Here is a 24,171-nt window from a genome sequence, read left to right as displayed (position 1 = left end):
AGAAATAGCACCCCCTGCTAACAAAAAAATGTAACCTGAAGTAGACTTTAGATCATCAGTACACCTACCATAGTCTGAATCTGAATATCCCATTACCTCAAGCTGATCACACCTGTGGTATACAAGCATAGAGCCTTTAGTCCTTTGTAAATACCGCATGACCTTCTTGGCAGTTGTCCAATGAGCCAAGCTGGCATTGGATTGGAATCTACCCAACACACTTACTGTAAATGCTATGTCGGGACGAGTTCAAACTTGTGCATACATCAAACTCCCTACTGCTGAAGCATAGGGTATGTTTGTCATAGAACCTTTCTCAACTTCATTTTTGGGACATTGCTCCTTGTTCAACTTGTCACCTTTGCTGATAGGCACATCTCCAACTGAACACTTGGACATATTAAACCTGTTGAGAACTCGATGAATGTATGCTTTCTGAGATAATCCCAGAAGTCCTCGCTTTCTGTCATAAACAATATCAATGCCAAGGACAAATTTACTTTCACCCATGTCCTTCATCTCAAAATTTTTAGACAGAAAACACTTTGTTTTGAGAAGCAGAGCAATGTTACTGCTAGCTAGGAGAATATCATCAACATAGAGCACCACAAATATGAATCTACTCCCACTGACCTTCTGATAAATACAGTGATCTATGGCATTTTTAGTAAAGCCCAAAGATGTAACAACATCATCAAACTTTAAGTACCACTGCCTTGAAGCTTGCTTCAATCATATATCAACTTCTTGAGCTTGCAGACCATGCTCTCTTTCGCCTTAGATTCAAAACCCCCTGGTTGAAGCATATAGACATCCTCATCCAAATTTCCATTTAGGAAAGTTATTTTAACATCCATCTAATGTAGCTCCAAGTTATAATATGCCACAAGTGCCATGATGATCCTAAAGGAATCTTTTGATGACACCTGAGAGAAGGTTTTCTTGAAGTCAATTCCTTCCTTCTGCGTAAGCCCTTTTGCTACCAGTCTTGCCTTGTAGCGATCAACATTGCCTTTAGAATCTTTTTTGGTTTTATAAACTCATTTGCAGCCCATGGCTTTTGGTATTTCAACCAACTCCCAGACACCATTGTTACTCATGGATAACAACTCATCATCCATAGCTTCTATCCACTTAGAAGAATTCTTGCTACTAATTGCTTGCTCGAAACTAACTAGATCTTCTTCTTCTCCTATGTCAAAATCACATTCATTTAGATAGACAATATAGTCTGAAGGAATGGCTGACCTTCGAGCCCTAATCGGACTTATTGGTCTTTCTGGTGGTAATGCTGCCACCACCTTAACCGCAGGTACATCTGGAAAAATTGTGTCAACAATCACATCATCACCATTAGGCTCAACAACAAGTCTGGTTAATTATCTCCAGTCATCAAGGGTAGTTCAGTAGAACAAACTGTCTCAACTAGAATCTCAACCCTCTCTTCCTCAAACACAAGATTGCATGCCTCAGAAGTTTCAACATCATCTTCAATGAATTTAGCAATATTAGTCTCAACTAGTCTGGTGTCTGTGTGAGGGCAATAAAATCTGAAGCCTTTTGACTTCTCAGGGTATCTCACAAAATAACAACTGATAGTTTTGAGATCAAACACCTTTTCGTTTGGGTTGTACAATTTTACTTCTGCCCTACAACCCTAAACATGCAAGTGTCTAAGGCTGGGCTTCCTACCAGTCCAAAGCTCATATGGGGTTTTGGAAACCGATTTTCTTGGTACCCGAATAAGAATTTAAGTGGCAGTCTTAAGTGCCTCACCCCATAATGATTCTGGTAGACCACTATTACTGATCATATTCCGTACCATGTCTTTTAAGGTATGATTTTTTCTTTCTGCAACACCATTTTATTGTGGTGTCCTAGGCATAGAATATTGACGAGATATTCTATGTTCTTGTAGATATTTGGCAAATTGTCCTAGGTATTGATCTGTATCACCATGCTTCCCATAGTACTCACCACTTCTGTCAGACCTAACAACATTGATTTTCTTAGAAAGAAAATTCTCCACTTCAACTTTAAAGATTATAAAAACATCTAGGGGATTAGATTTTTCAGAAATAATATACACATACCCATAACGAGAAAAGTCATCAATAAAGGTAATAAAGTATCAATGACCTCCAAGGGAAGGTGTAGGGAAAGACCCACAAATGTCTGTGTGAATGAGCTCCAACAATTCCTTGCTTCGGACTGCCTTCTTTTTTCTAGATTTTATCATTTTCCCCTTTATACAATCCACACACACACGCATGTCATGTGAATCAAGTTCAATCAAGATGCCGTCCTTCACAAGTCTATCTATCCTTTCCTTGGAGATATGTTCTAACCGTTTGTGCCACAAGGTGTAAGATTTTTCATTAATAATAGGGCGTTTAGTGCCAACATTCATCACCCATGAAGACTCATGATTCAATTTATAAAGCCCATCAACTAAGCATCCACTACCAATAATACTAGAGCCATGAGATAAGGAAAAACCATCTTTATTGAAATTAAATGAATAACCATCTCTAGTAAGAGTAGAAACAGAAATCAAATTTCTCCTCATGGAGGGAACATAAACTATATTGTTCAAATCAATAAAAAAGTCTGAACTCAAATAAATCCTAACTGCTTTAATGGCTTCAACTTCTACTCGCTCTCCATTGCCAACAAACACATACACCTCATCCTTGCTTGGTACCCTCTTGCTTATTAGCCCCTGTAAGGAATGAGTGACATGTATTGAGGATGCAGAATCAATCCACCAAAAATTCATAACAGCATCAATAGCAAAAGATTCAAAACAAACAAGTGACAGATCAATATCAGAATTCTTCTTCTTCTGTAACCATCTCTTGTAAATGAAATAGTCCTTCTTGTAGTGTCCTTTCTTGTGGTACAAAAAGCACTCTATATTGCTTGTGTCCTTATCTGTGGAACCCTGAGCATTCTGAGATGTCTTGGACTATTGAGAGTGTAAATGCAACTTTTCATAGGGGATTTAGAGGTGGACCAATTAGGAGGGACAAGAAGTTTACCAAGAAAGGGATATTCAAGCCTTAAGATTTTGGGCTAAATTAATTATTTGGGTTGATTAGTTAGTGGGAATTAAGTTACACAGACCGGTTCGGTTCACTCTCATATTTAGGGATATGCTGGCCCAACCCATGATGGTTTAGGGTTTAAGGTCAGGACAATATTATTATATATATTCTATTCTGGGTTCCCACAGCATTCATTCGTTCTTCTCGACTTTACCACTAAAGTTAGAGAGTAAACAAGGAGGTTGAAGTGTTGTGGAAGATCTAGGACCAGGGAGCAAAAATTCATTGGAAACTGCATCGAATCGTCTCCAATATACCACGGTGCAAGGTACGCTTCTATTCACCGTGTTACTTGTTTGATTCGTATGCTAGTTCTTGTATGGGACACCATTAGGGATTATGTGAAAACCCCTATTTAGATTTTATATTTACAACTTCCATAAAAATCAGCATTCCACATACACACACACATTGTGTCCACGGTTTCAGGACAAACATGGTAAAGAGATACTAAAATATTTTCTAACAAATAGTTAAGAACACAACTCATTAACATCAACAAGAAATACTATACTTCTAATTCTATTCATTTACAAATATAACAGAGTAGAGATATGAGAAATGGTGACAATAAAACTGTAAAATCAAATAGCAGACCTTATTAAAATTAGTACTGATTGTGTTAAACTTTTGATAATAAGACACCTTTCAATGCTTTTGTTTTTTCAGGGATTATTCCAGTGCCTACAAGTGTTTAAAGTTACACTATTTTGAATAAAAAAAAATACAATTGTTTCCTAGTAGAAAAAGTAAGAAATAATAAATGGCTCACTTTGGTACTATTCAATTCTACAATTGTTGTTGCGAGGTTCTTTGATGTAATTCTTACTTTTATGATCAATTTGATTATGAGTTTATATCATCTGTAATGAATGTCTTCTCTACAAATTAGAAGGTGGATTAGCTGATTCTTATGGATGAACTCCTTGGCTATGGACATCCAATGTCTTCTCTACATTCATCACTTGTTGTATTATTATTTTATAGAAGCACTTTTGGGTCAAAGCACTTGTTTCAAAAAGCACTTTTTCAAGTGTGTGTCAAAGTTTCAAAATTGTGTTTTGTTTCATTCCCTCCTCTTTTGTTTCCCTCCTCTATTTTGTTTGAAATTGGTTGTACTCTCTTGTGTGCAAGAGGCTAGAATTGAGCTCAAGAATAGTCCCACATTGATTGTGGGAGAGTTACTTGAGGGGTATATATATAGGATTGTTTCCTTAAGGTGTGAGCCTTTTGGAGAGGAAGACACCCTACTCTCTAGTGTGTGGGGGGTCCTTGGGGTGCTTTTGAATCGCGCGCGCGTCGAATCGAGACGGGCCGGGCCGGGTCGTGGCCGTGGCCAAGGTCGAGGTCGGGGTCGGGGTGTGGGTGTGGGTGTGGGTGAAACCTTATAGGAGTTTTAATGTTTTATTTAAAACTCGATTTGGTTCACCCGTGGTTCATCTATACGGTTGAACCACACTTGTCTATTCGTACATATATATGAATAGTTACACCCCCTCCCTGTACGTGGAGGTATACATACGGTCACACCTCCCATGTAAGGGTTACACCCCTGTATGTATATCACCTGTATTCATAAGGATGTATCCCTTCATGAAAGGGTACTCCAGCATTATATATACACCATGTCATGCCTGCATTTTAGATAGACAATAGAAACGTATTGTCCCTGCAACAGTCCGTTCCAGAGACAGATACTTACTGTATTTTCGTTTAAGTAATAAGAGGGTGGTATAGCCGTTTGGTATCCTTGGTACTCGTATTAGGTTCTGCAACCTATATGTTTAGGAGTTGTATTTATCTTGGAGGGTAAGGTGCAAGGTCAACCTCGTTGTAGAAGAGGGGGCATCTAAATCCTTAAGGAAAGTATCTTTCAGATACGACTCAACTCGGTTGTCCGTGCTTCTTCTTTTCTGTTCGTTTCACTCTGCAACTGGTGTGCGATAACAGGTATTTCTCTATTTCTGTATATCTGCTTTGTCTTACAGTATATGCCTAGAATAACAATCTTAAGGATTTAGATCTTATTTGGCTTATTTTCTGTGTAAGACTATGGCTGGGAATAATACTGTGGATACTACTGCTACTGTGGACCTTCCACCTACTGCTGCCGCTGCCCAAAATACTACTGCTACCATACAATCGAGTATGGAGAAACTGAGAATAGTCTCAGAGTTTGATAAGATAGCACAGTTCACCGGGCAGAATTTTAAATGGTGGAAGCAGATGATGCTATTTGCATTAACGCAAATAGGGGTGGCATTTGCATTGACTAATCCCAAGCCTCCGGACAGTGAGGATATTGATCTCGATATGAAGAGGGTTGCTTGGATTGAAGCAGACTTTCAATGCAAGAACAGGATTCTGAATGCTCTATCGAATGAATTGTATAATGTTTACAATTCCTTTGATCATGCCTACATGATTTGGAATGCTTTGGTCAACAAATACACTCTGGAAGATGCTGGCTTAAAGAAGTATGTGGTATCAAATTTTCTGAACTTCCAGATGACTGAAGGTGAAACCATCTCTTCTCAAGTAGACAGATTCCAGGTTATGGTTGGGAATTTGGCAAAAGAGAACATGATTTTACCAGATCTGTTTGTCACAAGTTCCTTAATTGATAAACTACCTGACTCTTGGAAGGATTTTAAAACTACTATGAAACACAAGAGGAAGGACTGGTCTTTTGATCAGGTGGTAGTTCGCATCAAAATAGAGGAACGGAACCGCATTAAAGACAAAGGTGAAAAGCCCATTGGATACATTCGATCCAATGCCCATCTGGTGGAAACAGAGAAGAAACCAAATCTTAAGAGGAAAGGCAATCCTGTTCAGAAAAGTTCAAACTCAAAGAGGAAGAAAGGAAATTGCTTCATGTGCGGCAAGCCGGGTCACTTCAAGAAAGACTGCAGGAACAAGAAGAAGGTTTTGCCAGATAAGGCAAAAGTCAATCTTGCTGAAGAGGAAGTCTTTGCAGCGATGATAACCGAAGTATTTTTGGTGGAAAAACCAAATGACTGGATAATAGACACAGGTGCTACGAGGCACATCTGTGGGGACCGAAACTCTTTTTTGAGTTATTCTATTTTAGATGATAAGGTCTATATAGGCAACTCTCAGTCAACCAAGGTTATCGGCAAAGGGAAAATTACCTTGAAGCTCTCTTCAGGAAAGATACTTGTTTTGGACAATGTGCTGCATGTGCCAGAAATAAGACGTAATCTTATTTCAGGGCCGCTTCTCAACAAGGCAGGAATGAAGTTACTTTTTGAGTCTGACAAGCTTGTAATTCTGAAAAATGATGTATTTGTGGGAAAGGGATATCTTAGCGATGGTTTATTTGTACTAAGTGTTTCTGAGATAATAAAAGAAAAGCCTAGCGCTTCTTCTGCTTACTTTATTGATTATTATGATTTATGGCATGGTAGATTAGGTCACTGCAATGCATCTTATATTTCTTATATGCATAAGAAAGGCTTAATAGACAATCATATTAAGCAGCCATTGACAAAGTGCCCCACATGTGTGGAGGCAAAATTCACTAAAAGACCACATAGGTCAATGGAACGACAAAGTGGCCTTCTTGATTTGGTGCATAGTGATCTTTGTGACTATAAGTCACTTGAATCTAGAGGAGGTAAAAAATATGTTGTTACATTCATAGATGACCACTCTAGATTTACCATGGTTTACCTTCTTAAGTCCAAGGATGAAGCAAGTAATGCTTTTATATCCTATAAGGCAGAGGTGGAAAATCAATTAGGGAGAAAAGTGAAAAGGCTTAGAACTGATAGAGGTACTGAAAACTCTAATCTTTCTCAGTTTTGTGAGGACCATGGTATTATTCATGAGACCACCGCCCCTTATCAACCTGAGTCTAATGGGGTGGCAGAAAGGAAGAATCGAACATTGAAGGAAATGATGAATTCAATGCTCATAAGCTCAGGGTTACCCCTAGACATGTGGGGGGATGCCATGTTATTGGCATGTTATATTTTAAATAGAGTTTCGCACAAGAAAACCGGATTGTTACCCTTTGAATTATGGTATGGAAGAAAACCTACCATAAAGCATTTAAGGGTATGGGGTTGTCTAGCCAAAGTGGCTATACCAGAACCAAAGAAAAGGAAACTAGGACCAAAGACATGTGATTGTGTTTTTGTTGGATATGCAGCTCACAGTACTGCATATCGATTTATGGTTATTAAAACCATAGATGATGTGTTTGACAAAAATGACATCATTGAGTCAAGGGATGCAGAATTCTTTGAGAATGTATTTCCTCTTAAGTCTAACCTATTAGAAAGGAAGGTTGATAGTAGTGTATCATCTTTTGGACAAGAAGTGTCAAAGAATATTGAACCTATAAAAGTGATTCAAGTCAATTACGGAAAAGTAAAAGGCAAAAGAAAGCTACTTTTTCAGATGATGATTGGGTTGTCTATCTTTTAGACAATGATCCTTTATCGTATAAAGAAGCGGTGACATCTTTAGATGCCGTGTTTTGAAAAGAGGCCATCAAAAGTGAACTAGATTCCATTTTAGCCAATCACACATGAATATTAGTTGACTTACCTAAAGGTTCCAAAGTGTTGGACACTAAGTGGATATTTCGAAAGAAATTGAAACTAGATGGATCACTAGATAAGTTTAAAGCCCGGTTAGTAGTAAAAGGCTTTAGACAAAAGAAGAATATAGATTACTTTGACACATTTGCTCCAGTAGTAAGAATAACTACTATACGAGTAATGATGGCTGTTGCGTCTATGTATAATTTGGTTATACACCAAATGGACGTGAAAACAGCGTTTCTAAATGGCGACTTGGTAGAAGAAATATACATTAAGCAACCTGAAGGTTATGTTGTGCCTGGACAAGAACACAAGGTGTGTAAGTTGGTTAGATCACTTTATGGACTCAAACAAGCTCCAAAACAGTGGCATGAAAAACTTGATTCGGTACTTGTATCGAATGGTTTTCTCATAAATGATGCTGATAGGTGCTTGTATAATAAGTTCAATAAAGGCAAAGGTGTGTTCATCATACTTTATGTAGATGACATGTTGATAATGGGAACAAGTTTAGACATTGTAAAGCAAACGAAAGGTTTCTTAATGTCTAAGTTTGATACAAAGGACATGGGGGAGGCTGATGTAATTCTTGGAATTAAGATCATCAGAAAAGAAAAAGAGATTATATTATCCCAATCCCATTATGTTGAAACCATACTAAAGAAGTATGGTTATAATGATTTATCATCGGTTAAAACACCTTTGGACATTAATTGTTTTTTACAAAAGAATTTGGGGGAACCTGTCTCCCAAAAGAAATACTCACAAATCATTGGTTCAGTTACATATCTAATGAACTGCACCAGACTAGATATCGCTTTAGCAGTTGGAAAATTGAGTCAATACACTCATAATCCAAGTATAGAGCATTGGCATGCCATGACAAGATTATTGCGATATTTGAAGGGAACGATAGCCTATGGCCTTCACTACAGTGAAAAACCAGCCGTGTTAGAGGGCTATTGTGATGCTAACTGGATTTCAGATACCAAGGAAACATTAGCAACTAGTGGATATGTTTTCACACTAGGAGGTGGAGCGATTTCGTGGAAATCGGTAAAGCAATCCTGTGGTACAGGATCCACCATGGAAACTGAGTTTATAGCTTTGGAAAAGACGGGAACTGAAGCAGAGTGGCTCAGAACTTTGATGACAGATATTCCATTGTGGCCAAAAGATATCACTTCATTGTGATAATCAAGCGGCAATAGCTAAAGCTAAGAATAAAATGTACAATGGAAAGAAGCGCCACATCCGCCTAAGACATAATTTTGTACGGCAGTATATTAATGAAGGAACAATAGCTATTGATTTTGTGAAATCTGAAAGCAACTTAGCTGATGTTTTCACAAAACCGTTGTCTACAAAAATAATTCATTATTCATCTAAGGGAATGAGCTTAAGGCCTGTGATATAGGTCATGTGATGGACACCCAACCTATGTGAAGAGGTAAATTCTTGAATTAGGTTCAAAGGGTACAAACGAAGTCACTAGATGATCTGTCTAGTACTACTACATTTTTTGCTCATTCTAGGTAGATAGGAAAAGTAGTACCACCACAAAGGAAGGAGGATGAGTCTTATAGACTCTTAATCTAGTCGGATCTCATGTAAAGTGGGGGTGTGTTAACTGTGGTGCACACTATGGACTGACCTAAATAGATGTAGGAGGTGAGGCCGCCTACCGATGAGAATTTTGGAGGCGAATTCTCTAAACATCTATGAGACCAGGATAGGGGACAAGGCCAGTTAAAAAATGTCCATCTTTATAAAAGGGATATCACAAACGGTCGACTAGTAGGATGTGGCTGGTGAACTAGTCGGCTACACCGATGAGAAAAGGTTCAAGAAGTCTGACTTCACTTATACTCTGTGGCGTAGTTCATCAGACCTAGTGTAGGTTCAAGTCCTGAAGACACCTGCAACGATGTGTCCTACTATGTCTAATATACTTATCACTCGATATGTATCACTATTTTGAAACTTGTGGGGGAATTGTTGTATTATTATTTTATAGAAGCACTTTTGGGTCAAAGCACTTGTTTCAGAAAGCACTTTTTCAAGTGTGTGTCAAAGTTTCAAAATTGTGTTTTGTTTCATTCCCTCCTCTTTTGTTTCCCTCCTCTATTTTGTTTGAAATTGGTTGTACTCTCTTGTGTGCAAGAGGCTAGAATTGAGCTCAAGAATAGTCCCACATTGATTGTGGGAGAGTTACTTGAGGGGTATATATATAGGATTGTTTCCTTAAGGTGTGAGCCTTTTGGAGAGGAAGACACCCTACTCTCTAGTGTGTGGGGGGTCCTTGGGGTGCTTTTGAATCGCGCACGCGCTGAGCCGAGCCGAGCCTGACCGGGCCGGGCTGTGGCCGAGGTCGGGGTCGGGGTCGGGGTGTGGGTGTGGGTGTGGGTGTGGGTGAAACCTTATAGGAGTTTTAATGTTTTACCCCTCCCTGTACGTGGAGGTATACATACGGTCACACCTCCCATGTAAGGGTTACACCCCTGTACGTATATCACCTGTATTCATAAGGATGTATCCCTTCATGAAAGGGTACTCCAGCATTATATATACACCATGTCATGCCTGCATTTTAGATAGACAACAGAAACGTATTGTCCCTGCAACAGTCCGTTCCAGAGACAGATACTTACTGTATTTTCGTTTAAGTAATAAGAGGGTGGTATAGCCGTTTGGTATCCTTGGTACTCGTATTAGGTTCTACAACCTATACGTTTAGGAGTTGTATTTATCTTGGAGGGTAAGGTGCAAGGTCAACCCCGTTGCAGAAGAGGGGGCATCTAAATCCTTAAGGAAAGTATCTTTCAGATACGACTCAACTCGGTTGTCCGTGCTTCTTCCTTTCTGGTTCGTTTCACTCTGCAACTGGTGTGCGATAATAGGTATTTCTCTATTTCTGTATATCTACTTTGTCTTACAGTATATGCCTAGAATAACATCACTCTTATTTGTTTCATTTTCTCTTTCCTTCACCTGCTTCATTTATGGTTTTTGTTTCCATTGAGTGTGATTTTATATTTTTTAATATTTTGATAGTTTGTTGTGTTATCTTGTTAAAGATGTTTTTCTACGAGTTAAGTTATTTTATTCTTAATTGTGTTATTTCTTTTTCTAGCTCCCCCATATCTTGCAGTGTAACAAAATTGAATAAATAACAACATTAAAACTTTTGATTTGGCTGATTAATGAAGTAGTAATTTAGTTCAGTTGATTCAGCTCAACTAATGCATCAGAGGAGGTCAAACTCAACTCATGAACCAGAATTGAACTTGTTGGTCTTTAAGTTGATGCAAATTTTATTACTTAATGAATCACTATACCTCATCTCTGGCTCTAATCCAGAGCTAATAAAATGGATATTCAAGCTTAATGTGAGATGGTACATTGGTACTATTAATTGTTCATATCTTATGCATTCTAAAGTTCCTATTGCATTTAGAATTTTTGAAGTCCATCACTTATGTCTTGTGCTTTCCATCTCTTCTCAAGGATCTATGGTGTGGAGTTCTCCTTGGAGAATAGCCTTTTAAGATATTCGAAGATTGTTCGAATTCGTGAAGCTTTTAACTAGACCTGTACAAGATCCTATTCCGCTGCGTTCTCATTTTCGTTCAGGTACCACCCTAACGGGTGGTGATTTATGTACATAATCTCATGCAATCTATTTGATGGCTTAAAATATACAAGAAAATTAAATAGATGGTGTTCCTTATTCGAACCTACTATAGTTATTTAAATATAAAATATTCATTAAAAAAAGAGAGAAGTTAGAATAGTACCTATTGGCAAATAATATTTTAAAGAAAAGATTTTATCATATGACTTAAAATCAATTTTTCTACGTAAATTTTTATATTCAGCACAAGCCTTATTTCCATACATTGGCATGCTACCACTCCATAGCCCTTAGATCTTTTTTTATTTTTTGTTTTTTTGATGAAAGTGTAATCACACAAACCACACACCAATCCCAAAAGGATAGCCCTTAGATCTTTAACTGATTTATTTTACATTGGTTAAGTTCAAATTAGGCTAAAATTTAACATACGAATAGAAAACCCTGGAATCATCGACTACAATAAACTCGGTCTTATCCCAACTTATTGGGGTCGACTGTATAGATCCAAACAAAACAATGTAGGGGAAATACCTTGAAATCAAGATAACCCAAAATTTCAACCTCTTCCAAGTTGTCATTTTGATGAAACTAGATGTCTTGATAAATTTACATCCTTAAATAAGAGAAATACTCCTACAACACTTCTCAATCTTAGCTAAAAATTTGAATCCCATGTGTTCTAAGTTCCAACCCAAACCTTTCTTTCTAAAAGCATTGAAGAAACAGGTCTATTGTTCTCATGATTTTAGTGCATGGTATCGGAACGGGTATCGGTAACTTGCAAAACTGACATGATATCAATGCAGTATCGGCCTGGATCGGCTGTATCGAACAAAATTATCCCTAAATCTCCTTAAAAATGAGTTTTTTTGACCATTTTACCCTCTGTCTGTACCCTGCTACCGATACGATATCGACATGGTATCACTATCAGTAACTAGTAAAATCGATACATATCGCCTGATAGGATACTGATACTTAGAACCATGATTGTTCTTATATTGTACAAAAAAAAAAATGAATATAGGTGGGTTTGATGATAGAACTTGGATCATCTATGACACATGAGATAGCTAGGAACACCCGGGTACGCATCCCGAATAATGGGCGCTGAAGGGGCTGGTGTGGTCATGGTTCTAATTATCAAGATTGTATCACCCGTATTGGACGATACGTACCGGTTTGCTAGTCGTCGATATCGATACCGTATCGATAGCATAGTACGGATAAGGGGTAGAATGGTCTGAAAACACATTTTTTAAAGAAATCAGAAGGTAATTTTGTTCAATACAGCCGATCTAAGCCGATACTGTATTAGTGTCGTATCGATTTTCCATATTGCCGATAACCATTCCAATACCGTGCACTAAAACCATGGGTGTGGTGGGTGCCGTAGCGACTGGTGACTTGGTGAGGATTTCTTACTGGGGGAGCGGGAGAATCTTATTGATCAGTGAGTGACCAATGGGCGAATCAAATGGGGTTTACAATGAGTCCAAAGATAAAATGATACGGTGAAAGACTTTGGAGTTTCCTTGGTCAACACGTAAAGGACTTTTCCGAATAGTTGAAAGGGAAAGTCGAAAGGCTGAGAGAAGGCTTGTAAAGCATAAATTTTTCATCAGGTTGTAGTTTCTCACTGTGACTGGTTGGGTAATGTGAACAAAGAGGAAGCTAACGGTGTAGACGATCATCGATAACTAGTAAGATCACTTCTACTATAGTTTGTTTGATCTACTAAATAAATTAAACCAATCTTTCTTCTGGGTGAATATTGCAGGGAAAGAGCAGCGATTCCTTTTAAGGTTCTCTTTTTTCTGTCTCCTGCATTTTTTTTGGTCCTTTTCATTCCTCATCTTCTAGTTTTCAGTTGATTCTCCTTTTTTTTCCCTCTTGGTTAGAGCTTCCATGTGGTGAGAGAGAGAGAGAGAGAGATGGTCTCTAAATTCAGATTTTGGAGTCTCAATATGACTATTTGGGTTATGTGAGAGATGGGCTCCAAATTCTGATTTTAGATTCAAATTACTGTTGTGGTCCTGGAAACAAAGAGAAAACTTTTAAGTTTAAGGCTTTAGGATGAGAAATCTAGTTTCAGTTACAAAGTTTTTATCAATCTTTTGATAATTGCAGGACGGAAATGGCTTCTAGTTCATCTCTAGACATGTTGAGAAATCTGCCAGAAAGTATACTAGAAAACATCTTTTCACGTTTGTCAATGAAGGATGTAGTGAGAACCAGTGTCCTATCAACCTACTGGAGATACAAATGGATTTCATTTCCTCATCTCATATTCAATGAAGAATGTAAACCAGTTTCTGTTGGTGGTTCACTTCGTCATGATAAACTTGTGAAAATTGTCAATCATGTTCTCCTACTTCATACAGGCCCAGTTCTGACATTCAAGATCTATAATTTGCCATTGCAACCCTGTTCAGAGATAAACAGTTGGATTCTCTACCTCTCACTAAATTCTGTCAAAGAATTTAGATTTCAGATTTCTGATCGCGGGAGATATATTCTTCCTCCATATATTATTCCTCCATCTTTATTCTCCTCTGGACAATTGACTAAGCTAATACTGTTTGGCTGCATAATCGAGCCTCCTGTGACTTTCAGAGGCTTCAGTTGTCTGAAAAATCTGTTTTTAAGAAATATTACACTCTCAGATGCATCATTGGAATGTTTGGTTTCTACTTGCACTCAGCTTGAAAAGTTGACATTGCTTGATATTAATGGTCCTACTCGTATTAAACTATGCAATCCAAATCTCAAGTATTTGTGGTTCAGTGGAAAATCCATTGATTTTTGTCTCAAAGATTTGAGACTTTTAGTTTTTGCAAGCTTCTTGACCACAAATCTGTCTGAACCTATTACTGACCCATTTACAAACATTCTCGGCTCTCTAATCAATATTCAAAAGCTTATCTTGAAAGGCTGCTTTCTACAGGTAATTAAACCTTGTGATTTTCATATTTTTCTCAGCAAGTGGCATGCAATCTTTTATGTTTAGTTCTGATTGTATCTTATTACAGTCCTTTGCCATTGGTAATGTACCGAAGAGGCTTCCTTTAACTTATGTCAATTTGAAGAGCATCTCCCTTTCATTAAATGCGGAGGATATGAAAGAGATTTTAGTTGCTATTTGTTTACTTAATAGCACCCCTAATTTGCAAGAGCTTGAAATCTTGGTAACTTACTTGTAGCACCATACCATTCTTTTTATTTTTTATTTTTTATTTTTACTTCCTATGGTTCTTTGCTCTCATTAACTTGTTCATTCCTCCAGATCCAACATAATAGGGAAACAGAGTTCCCTGCGAATGTTCATGTCGTGGATCTGCAAGAAGTAAATGATCAGTTGGAGTCTACTTTCAACAAACTCCGGGTTGTAACTATGTCTGAACTCTTTGGCATGGAAATTGATTTGGGACTCATTAAATTTATCCTTGCCAATTCACCTGTGCTTGAGACAATGACTATCAGTCTTGCAAAGAAGGGCAATGAAGTAGTACCATTGTTGAAAGAGTTGCTTCAATTCAAAAGAGCTTCACCACAAGCGGAAATTGTGTACTTGGAATCTGAAAATTGATAAAAGTGATCCAAGTTGATGAACACTTGAGCTCTGTTCAAGCACCCCCCCCCCCCCCCCCGGCTTTTTATTTTTTTTTTAAGTATGTTTGTCTTAGCATTAGGTATGTTTGTGGTCAAATGCGAGTGTTGAAGACGATTCAAACTAGTGACAGGCTTGATTTTCATTGCTATGTTGGATTCTAATGATTTGACAATGGCAGCTTTCATCTCTCTCTCTCATCTTCTCTACTCATTATATGTGTGCTAAAAATTTTGCAGTTGCTTTCTAAATTAGTTCGCCTAATCAAATTTTCCCTGTAGGCATTGTGAACTTGGTGGAGGGAGTAGAGAGAAAAAAAATAAAAACTACAGAAATTTCATAGCAATGTTAGATTATGCACCTTGGTAACCATTCACATTGAACATTACAAGTACATTTCAGAGGATGTTATAATCAGCAAGTGGAGTATTGACATCCATTAAAGGCTGGTGATGCACATGGTTGTGAAATGAATGGATGCAACATCGTATATGAAGATGTGGACGGTGCCCTATCCTTAATCCAGGTGAGGCTGGAATATAAGGAATATCAGAACCATTGAAGCCCAGTAATGTTATGCAATGTAGGGCTAATTGAGGTAGACTCAATTGAAGCATATAACTTAGAGCAAGGATAATGGGACTGTGATTCTCAGATGGTGGCAAAGTGGATGATAAGGAAGCAAGATTTTCTTGGCATTTGCTTAATTTAAATGGATGTACTCGTTTGAACATTAGCATATGGCATGAAAATTGTATTGTTGTGTCTCATCTAATGAATCTGTAGCTGGATGAAGTAATGAACTTGCAAAAGCCAGAACAAGGAATTGAGCTATTCATTGATGTAATATATAGGGAGAAAAGTTTCTTGTGGGAGCCCTCCATGAAATATAAAAATTGCACCCCTGTTGATGCTATAGTGCAGTATCCTATTGGCTCCTGTGCTTGTGCAGGAGCCATATTCCCCCCACAAAAAAGAAAAAAATGCTTTCTCAATGTATAGTTAGGTAAAATCTTTTTCTTTCTCCTCTGAAATGACCTCTAACCCTCTTGTATGATCGTCTGGCCCATGCCCCATTGGTATCACCTACTAGCTTACCGCACACAGGCGATTTGCTTATCGTTCTCCCCAATAGTTATTTGTAGAATCCCAATAATCTTTGAAAAAAGTGAAGTATTCTTAGTTGTTTGAGTGTTATAGCTGTTTACACTTTACAAGTGTACTATTTGGCTCTCTCTCTCTCTCTCTCTCTCTCTCTCTCTCTCTCTCTCTCTCTCTCTCTCTCTCTCTCTCTCTCTAACAAAGCTTTTATTTGATCATAGAAGAACTAATAAAACAAAACAAAACAAAAGAGAGATTGTTTTAGGAACTTGGATCTAATTTGAAGAACCAAGCCAAACATGATACATCATATTCCTTCTTGGGTACCAATGCACAGACTAGATGAACCATCAAGACATGTAGGGATTGCAAAATTGGCGATTTGAGAAACTTGGGATGCATTAGGGCAGTTGAGGGCCAGTATCAAATGGATGCATAACATGATTGCCTGATTAGGCATTGCACTCTAGCTTAACCTAGATGTAGGGGCGAGGTGCGAAGATCCTTGCCTTACAATTGTCGTTAAAACAACAAACCATAGCTAGTTTAAAGAAAACTTCTATTATTTAGTGGAATATGGGACAACTTGTGGTTTCCTCCCAACATAAATGAAAAAAACTGTTAATGCATACAAAAAAAGAAAAAAAAAATGGTATTTGGGTAAATGCATTTTTTTATTTTTTGGTACGAGGGTAAATTCATTATAGCTATTTGAATATGGATCAATTGATGTATGAATTTGCCTTTTTGTTTGGTGATTTACGAGAGCTAGGAAGTAAATGGGCTGGTTATATGTTGCCTTTTATTTGGAATCCTGTTCTCTATGCCTTATGAGGGTACATGGAGGGGATTATACAGGCCTTCCACGGTGAATAATTAGCCCCTTGATGGATAATGATTGTCTATGGCGTGCTGCCCATAGCGGTCATAGCAGCCCAGACACATTGTCTTGCACAATGTCCGCCTTACCCTTGCTTGGGCAAGGCGCTCGAGTAGAGGTAAGGTGGACATTGCACGCGACGATGTGTTTGGGCCACTATGGCCGCTACGAGCAGCGCACCATAGAGGATCTGAATTGCCCCTTGACCTTTGTTTATAGATTCAAAATTGTTTCTGTTCTGTTGCTAAGAATGATATCTTGACGAATAAGATTGCAGCAAATTTTGCTCGAATTGCAGTTTTGGCCACTCCTGTACGGTTATATAGTAGGAGATATATTAAATGGTGGAATTTTATTTTTTTTTTGAAAATTTGCAATTCACCCCAAAAAAAAATTTCATAGACACCAAATGTTGATACATTTTTTTTGGTAGAAAAAATGTTGATACTACATGTGCTTTTCTCCAAGCCGATATGGGTAGCTGACCCTTTGAGTTGAGAATTGAGTATCTTACTACCTCTTCAATGTTAGAGTTATTGATTTCTTTGGTTGAATGTATTTTATTTGATAAGGTTCATGGCAATTGGGTTTTCGAGAATTTTGCTATCTCTAAGTATTTTATATGGATTCACAGGAATTGAGTTGTCTTTCGAAACTCCCAAGCCTGATCCAATTATGGTTAAAACCGAAATCTGTCCAAATGGGCATCCGATCTTTGTCTTGACCTGGTTTCTTCCAGGCTGCAAGTTGTTGTAACAAATCATCGGTGACAAGTTAAAATAACAAGATAACAGATTGATAATAAATGAACAAATGCTTGCTTAGTTGGTCGGTGACTTGTCAGTAGAGTGAATGCCCTTAATACAGGAGGTTACTGGATCAACTCGCCCAACCCCTGAGTCCTCTTAACTCAACCCAAGTCCAACCCGACACTGATTTTTGTTAGGGCCTGGTTGGCCCTGACTTGCCCTGTTTATTTGTCATTTACATCACCTTATGCATTAAAAAAATGAGACACATGTGATTGATATTGATTTATTTCATACTCATTTGACTATCAGACTTTTTTTGGGTTAAAAAACTTAGCCTAATTTTAAAATTATAAATATTTTCATTCAATAGATAATTAGTCGTTTTTGATAAATCAATAGATAATTAGATACTAAAAAATTACAAAATGTAAACAATAAATTGTAAAGCATAACCTAACACAGGACCAAGTTGGGCTAGGTTTCACCCGAGGCCTCAACCCTAGCCCAGCCCAACCCTGACCCAGTATCTTAAAATTTCAACTCTAACTCGCCCTCAGGGTTGAAAAATCCAGCCCAAGTCTTGTTCGGGCTCTGGGAGGGCTTGGACCGACAAGGCCAAACTTACACCCCTATTAAAATATATGTTAGACTGATTTACCCAAAAAACATGTGTCAAGCCTAATCGGTGATTTTATATGATTCAAATTGGAATCGGCTTAGAATTGACAGAACCTGATTCTGGGTTTTAAAACCTTAACCTGATTCCACTACAACGATTGCATCATATAAATATGAATACTTGGTTTTCAATTTTTCTTTAGAAAACCTGTTGGGTCTTGGGCTTGGTTGGATTTCAAGTTACCGACAGCTTTACTAAAACCCAACTAAGGGTCCAAATTTAGATGCCCGTAAACCTACCCTAGTGCCCATTCCTGCTTTCTATTATGCTTATAACGATTCAAAATACATCTCTAATGAAGAGAGATGATTCATATTCTCGACCACAGATAACTTTTGTGGGGAGAAAGAACTCTAGTTGGGTGCGTGCAGTGCATTGTCCCTATATCCAAATACAAGACCATGAGAAATGGCCATTGCACTCCCATGGAAAGGAGGAATTTTCTGTAGATGCGACGGTCATTTCATCCACCCTTTTGTCTGGGTGCAAGGGCAATATACCGGACGTGCCCAAGTGCTTTCCCAACTTTTTTGTTAAACAATCCTGACAAGGCTTACCTGATACTACATAATCTGTATTGGGATTTAGAATCAATCCATGTATTAGGTCCAAACATAAACTGATCAAGTCAAAGGCTTTGTTCTTTCCTTAGTCAACATGTAAAGGACATTTTGGAATACTTTTACACAAAAAAACAAAAAAAAATTGTTCTTTCCTTGGGCATCATATGAAGGACATTTTAGAATAGTTTCACACATGCGTGCGCGCGCCCACAAAAAAAAATACTTTTTCGAATAATCAAAAGGGGAAGCCGATAAGCGGGGTTTGGCTTCCCTCTAGCCATGGCAAGAGCTGGATCCACACACAAAAAAAACCTTTTTCGAATATTTGAAAGGATAAGCCGATAGGGTTGGACCTGGCTTTCCTCCAGCCAAAACAGGGGTGTTTGGGTCATTTCATAGGTGGTTGGCTGGGCTGGATCCTCCAGTTCCTGGCTGGAGGAGAGCCAAACTGGAAAGGGGGGGTTCGCCTGTGAAATGACTCAAACACCCCCGTTTTTGGCTGGGCTGGAGGAGAGCCAAATTCGATAGGGTGAGAGAGGGGCTGTAAAGTCTTAATCGTTTTACAAGATTTTGGTTTATTAATGTCAAATTGGTTCGGTTAAGTGGACAAAGAGGATCGAAGCTTACAGTGTAGACAATCGTCCGGTAACTTGTAGGATCACTTCAACTATAGGTCTTCTTTTCTTAGATCTACTGAATCAACTCAAACAATCTTTCTTGTAGTGTATGTTGCAGGGTAACTTCAGCCATTACGTCCAGCTTCAATTCTTTTCTTCCCGTCTCAGCTACTTTTTAGGAATCTTTCATTCCTCTTACTCTTCTTCTTCTTCTTCTCGTTTTCCGTTGATTCACCTTTTTCCCTCTTCGTTAAAGGCCCCAGGTTGTTTAAGGGTGTGGGATTATGTACTTGTTAAAGGAAGCAGTTGCAATTTGTCTAAAAGACAGGGTTGAGCGTTGACACATGTTCAAAGAAGCCCAAGAGCTAAGGTGATCGATCTCTAAATTCTCACATTTACATTTTTAGATTTTAATAATGACTGTTGGGTTCCTTGTCAACAAAGAGAAATCTTTTAAGTCTCATGCATTAGAAAAACTGAATTAATTTTTAGATTCTAATAACTGTTTTGTTGCTTTGAAACAGAGCTTTCCTTGGTTTGCTGTAATATTTTACAAAGTATTTATCAATCTATTGATCATGCAGGATGGAAATGGCTTCATCTTCAACTCTAGACATGTTGAGTAACCTTCCAGAAAATATACTAGAAATCATCTTTTCACATTTGTCAATAAGAGATGTGGTGAGGACGAGTATCCTATCAACTAACTGGAGATACAAATGGGTTTCAATTCCACATCTCATATTCAATGATAAATGTATACCAGATTCTGATAGTTCATTTGGTCATGATAAACTTTTGAAAATTGTCAATCATGTTCTTCTACTTCATAAAGGCCCAATTCTGACATTCAAGATCTCTAGTTCGCATTTGCAAACTTGTTCAGAGATAGACAGTTGGATTCTTCACCTCTCATTAAATTCTTTAACAGAATTTAAACTTCAGATTTCTAAATCCCGGCGTCATAATGTTCTTCCATGTTTATTCACTTTTAGAAAACTGATTCATCTAACACTAGTTGGTTGTATAATTGTACCTCCTGTGAAGTTCAAAGGCTTTGAGTGTCTCAAAAATCTGATTTTTCAAAAAGTTACACTTTCTAATGCAACATTGAAATGTTTGGTTTCTGCTTGCCCTCAACTAGAAAGCTTGACCTTGATTGATATGGATGGTCCTACTCATATTGAAATTAGCAATCCAAAACTCAAGTATTTGTGGATCTCTGGAAAATTCATTGGTATATCCTTCAAAGATTTGAGACTTTTAGTTTACGCAAACATTGATTTAACGACTGCGTCTCATCCTGATCAACGGAGAACCTGCAATTTTACCAACATTCTTGGATCTCTACTCAGTATTCAAAATCTTGTCATTGAAGGCTGGTTTCTACAGGTAATAGAACCTTGTGGTTTTCATATTTACTCAGCAATTGGCACACAATCTTTAATTTTTATTACTACTTGCATTCTATTGCAGTCCATAGCTGTTGGTGATGTGGCGAGGAAGCTTCCTTCTACTTATAATCATTTGAAGAGCATCTACTTACCATTAAACACAGAGGATATGAAAGAGATTTTAATTGTTATATGTTTACTTAATAGTTCCCCTAATTTACAAGAGCTTGAAATCTTGGTAACTTTCTAGCTTATAGCACCATCCTTTTTCTTTTCACCGCCTTCCTATGGTTCTTTGCTCTCATTAACTTTTTCAATCCTTCAGTTCTGGCGTAATAGGGAATCTGCGATTGTTCCTGTCATGAATCTGCAAGAAGCAAAAGATCAGTTGGACTGTACATTTAACAAACTCCGGGTTGTAAATATGTCTAAACTCTTTGGCATGGAAATTGAATTGGTGCTCACTAAATTTATCCTTGCAAATTCTCCAGTGCTTGAGAAAATGTTTATCAGTACTGCAAAAAAGGGAATTGAAGTAGTACCATTGTTGAGAGAGTTGCTTCAATTCAAAAGAGCTTCACCACAAGCTGAAATTTACTTACTTTGAAACTTGATAGAAGTGATGATGAACACTTACCTTTGTTCAAGCCCCCTCCCCCCTCCCCCTGTTTTTTTTATTTTTTTTTAAAAGTATGTCTTAGCATTAGGTGCCTGTGATCAAATGTGTATGTTGAAGACCATTCATGTTGCCAATTGAAACTAATGACAAAGGCTTGATTTTCATTGTTATGTGGGATCCTAATGATTTGACAATGGCAACATTCATCTCTCTCTCTCTCTCTCTCTCTCTCATCTTTTCTACTCATTATATGTTTGCTTTAAAAATTGCAGTTGCTTTCTAAATCATTTCACATAATTAATTTTCTTGCTTTAGGATTTGTGGACTTTCAGAGTATGACAACCTCCCATTTTACTCAGCGAGAGAGAGAGAGAGAGAGAGAGAGAGAGAGAGAGAGATTTCAATAATGACTAAAAGGATTTTATATAGGTGGTGGAAGCAATGCTAGATTATGAGGCGTGGTGACCATTCACCTTGAACACTTAAAGGGAATTTTAGGAGATGTTATAATCAACAAATGTGGAGTACTGACATCCATTCAAGGCTCTAATGATACACATGGTTGTGAGTGAATGGATGCAACACCCTATATGAAAATATGGATGGTGCCCTAATCGGGTGTGCATGCTTGAACATTAGTATTTGGCATGAAAATTGCATTGTGTGTGTGTGTGTGTGTGTGTTGATCTAATGAATCCGTATACCTAATGTAACCGGACTGGGCATGACCCGATCTGGATGTCCACAGAGGGTTTGGCTGCCGGCCTAGAACCCGCTAGGGTTTGAGTAAGGGGTGGCCACTTAGTGTGGCCCCGTAATTCTATTCCTTGTGTGAATGGAAAAAGGGGCTATATATATAAGTACCTCAACATCCCTAAACCCTAAGTTGAAATATGATATTCTCACTCTCAATCTTGGTCCTCACTCCATCTCTCTACTAGTGTTGTGTTTGTTGCATATAGGTTGTCATTGTTGGCAACCAAACGCAGTGCAGTGATCAGGTGGGTAGTCTTGAGGCTATGGCAGTGTCCAGTGGCTCAAGAAACTTTGTTTAGTAGTGATTCAATGTGTTTGGAAGTGTTTGGCGGTCTTTGGATTCACTCTTGTATCCTATTTCATAAGTCACCGCGGCTGTGCTAGTTTTAGTGATTTTTTCAGTGAGTCCTGCATTAGATTTTGGAAGAGCTTTGAACTAAAAAAAGCTAGTTCGTCGAATCCTCTTTACATCGGTTCAAACGGTTCGTCCATCCGACGTCAAACGAGGGAGTTATAATTTTTTCCGTTTGGGTGCGCAGATTTGAAGCAAATCTGGAAAGTTGGATTTCATCTCATGCTCTCGGCCAGCATTACAGTTTCATATTTGTGTCTCAGGGGTTTGTTTATAAATAAATATAAGTTTTGTCTTCAGTAACACAAATAGATGGAATAAGGGGCTCTTTTGAAATTTTCAAGAAGTTGGTGATGTAATGTTGCTTTTGAGAGCAAAATAGATTAAAATATTCTATTTTGAAATTACTTCTCCAAAATGCTCTCAAAAGACGTGCATTGAATTTTTCAAAAAGTTTTATTTAGCAATACCCACTTTGAAGATTCCTTTTGTGAAGATCTTATTAGTTCATCTCTAAGGGTCTTTTTGGTACTTTTTCAAAAAGTCATTTTTTGGTAAAAAGAGAAGTTGTCTTCTTCTCCAAGAGTAAAACACAGAACTGTAGAGAGCTTAAGAGAAGAGATGAAAAGAAAAAAAAAAAATGCAGAAAAAGAAGAGAAGAAAGAGGGGTTTTTGCTTGATGAAATAGAGCAACCAAAAGGGTGAAGATGAAATCTGATCTCTCTCTCTAAAGCTATGATTTTTTAAGATCTATTTATGGAGAAAGTGGGGTGTTGATTGTGGTTTTGAAAAAAAAAGGAAGAGAAGAAAAGAAGACAAGAAGAAATGAGCTATTGTGGTCCCCTTATGGCAGTGCTCACTTGAAAGCTCAAATCTCTCCACAAAGGAAAGAGTTGATAGTTCCAGTGGGCTCTAGTTGATCTCTGTAAAGCTCAAACCTCTTGTGTGAGGGTTGTAAGCATTCTTAATTCTCCTAATTTATTTATGCTTCATCCCAGTTAGTGATGTATGCTAAAAATAGGAGAATATTGTTGAAAGACCTATTCTAGTTTGTGGTTATTTGTAGGGTATTGTTATAAGCCCAAAACCCTATTATTTTTGCTTTGTATTTAGTGGGTGCTAAATACTGGGAGTGGGTGCTCTCAGGCAGTGGGTACTTTATGTACTAGCATTAATTGCCCTCTCGGTTCTATGTTGAGAAAATTTGGGTGTGGGTGCTCCCAACTGTAGGTGCAGCAAAAGTTGAGTATTGGGCAAATACGAAGCCTTTAGTGGCATTGCTCCTTGGATGTAGGCAACTTGCCGAACCACGTATACCTTGTGTTGTATGTGTGGATTTTTGTAATATATCTTTATTGCTGCATTTGGAGAGTGTGGGCTACAGGATGGGTGTACACACTTGGTAGAGCCTTTGAGTCTGGCTGGAGTGTGTACACGACCTTGTGGATTATTTTCAAATACGCCCAGTAATTACCTGTGCCAATGGGGAAGAAATTGAAAATTTTGGATCACTGATTCACCCCCTCTTAG

The 24,171-nt window shown here is 38.0% G+C and overlaps 1 protein-coding gene across 1 annotated transcript in view; it reads left to right on the top strand.

Moving 5' to 3' along the window:
- Positions 1 to 24,171, top strand: part of LOC122646444 (F-box/FBD/LRR-repeat protein At1g13570-like) — a 119,995-nt gene that overhangs the window by 79,710 nt on the left and 16,114 nt on the right. The window contains exons 2-6 of the mRNA XM_043840000.1: positions 12,996 to 13,023; positions 19,629 to 19,659; positions 20,102 to 20,912; positions 20,997 to 21,152; positions 21,240 to 21,449. Coding sequence (XP_043695935.1) covers positions 20,106 to 20,912; positions 20,997 to 21,152; positions 21,240 to 21,449 — 1,173 coding nt within the window. The 5' untranslated portion in view covers positions 12,996 to 13,023; positions 19,629 to 19,659; positions 20,102 to 20,105. The remainder of the gene's footprint in view (positions 1 to 12,995; positions 13,024 to 19,628; positions 19,660 to 20,101; positions 20,913 to 20,996; positions 21,153 to 21,239; positions 21,450 to 24,171) is intronic.

The sequence above is a fragment of the Telopea speciosissima genome, chromosome 11 (assembly GCF_018873765.1).
Source record: "Telopea speciosissima isolate NSW1024214 ecotype Mountain lineage chromosome 11, Tspe_v1, whole genome shotgun sequence".
Classification (NCBI taxonomy): Eukaryota; Viridiplantae; Streptophyta; class Magnoliopsida; order Proteales; family Proteaceae; genus Telopea; species Telopea speciosissima.
The sequence above is the reverse complement of the archived record's forward strand: the minus strand, read 5'-3'. Positions and strand labels throughout refer to the sequence as shown.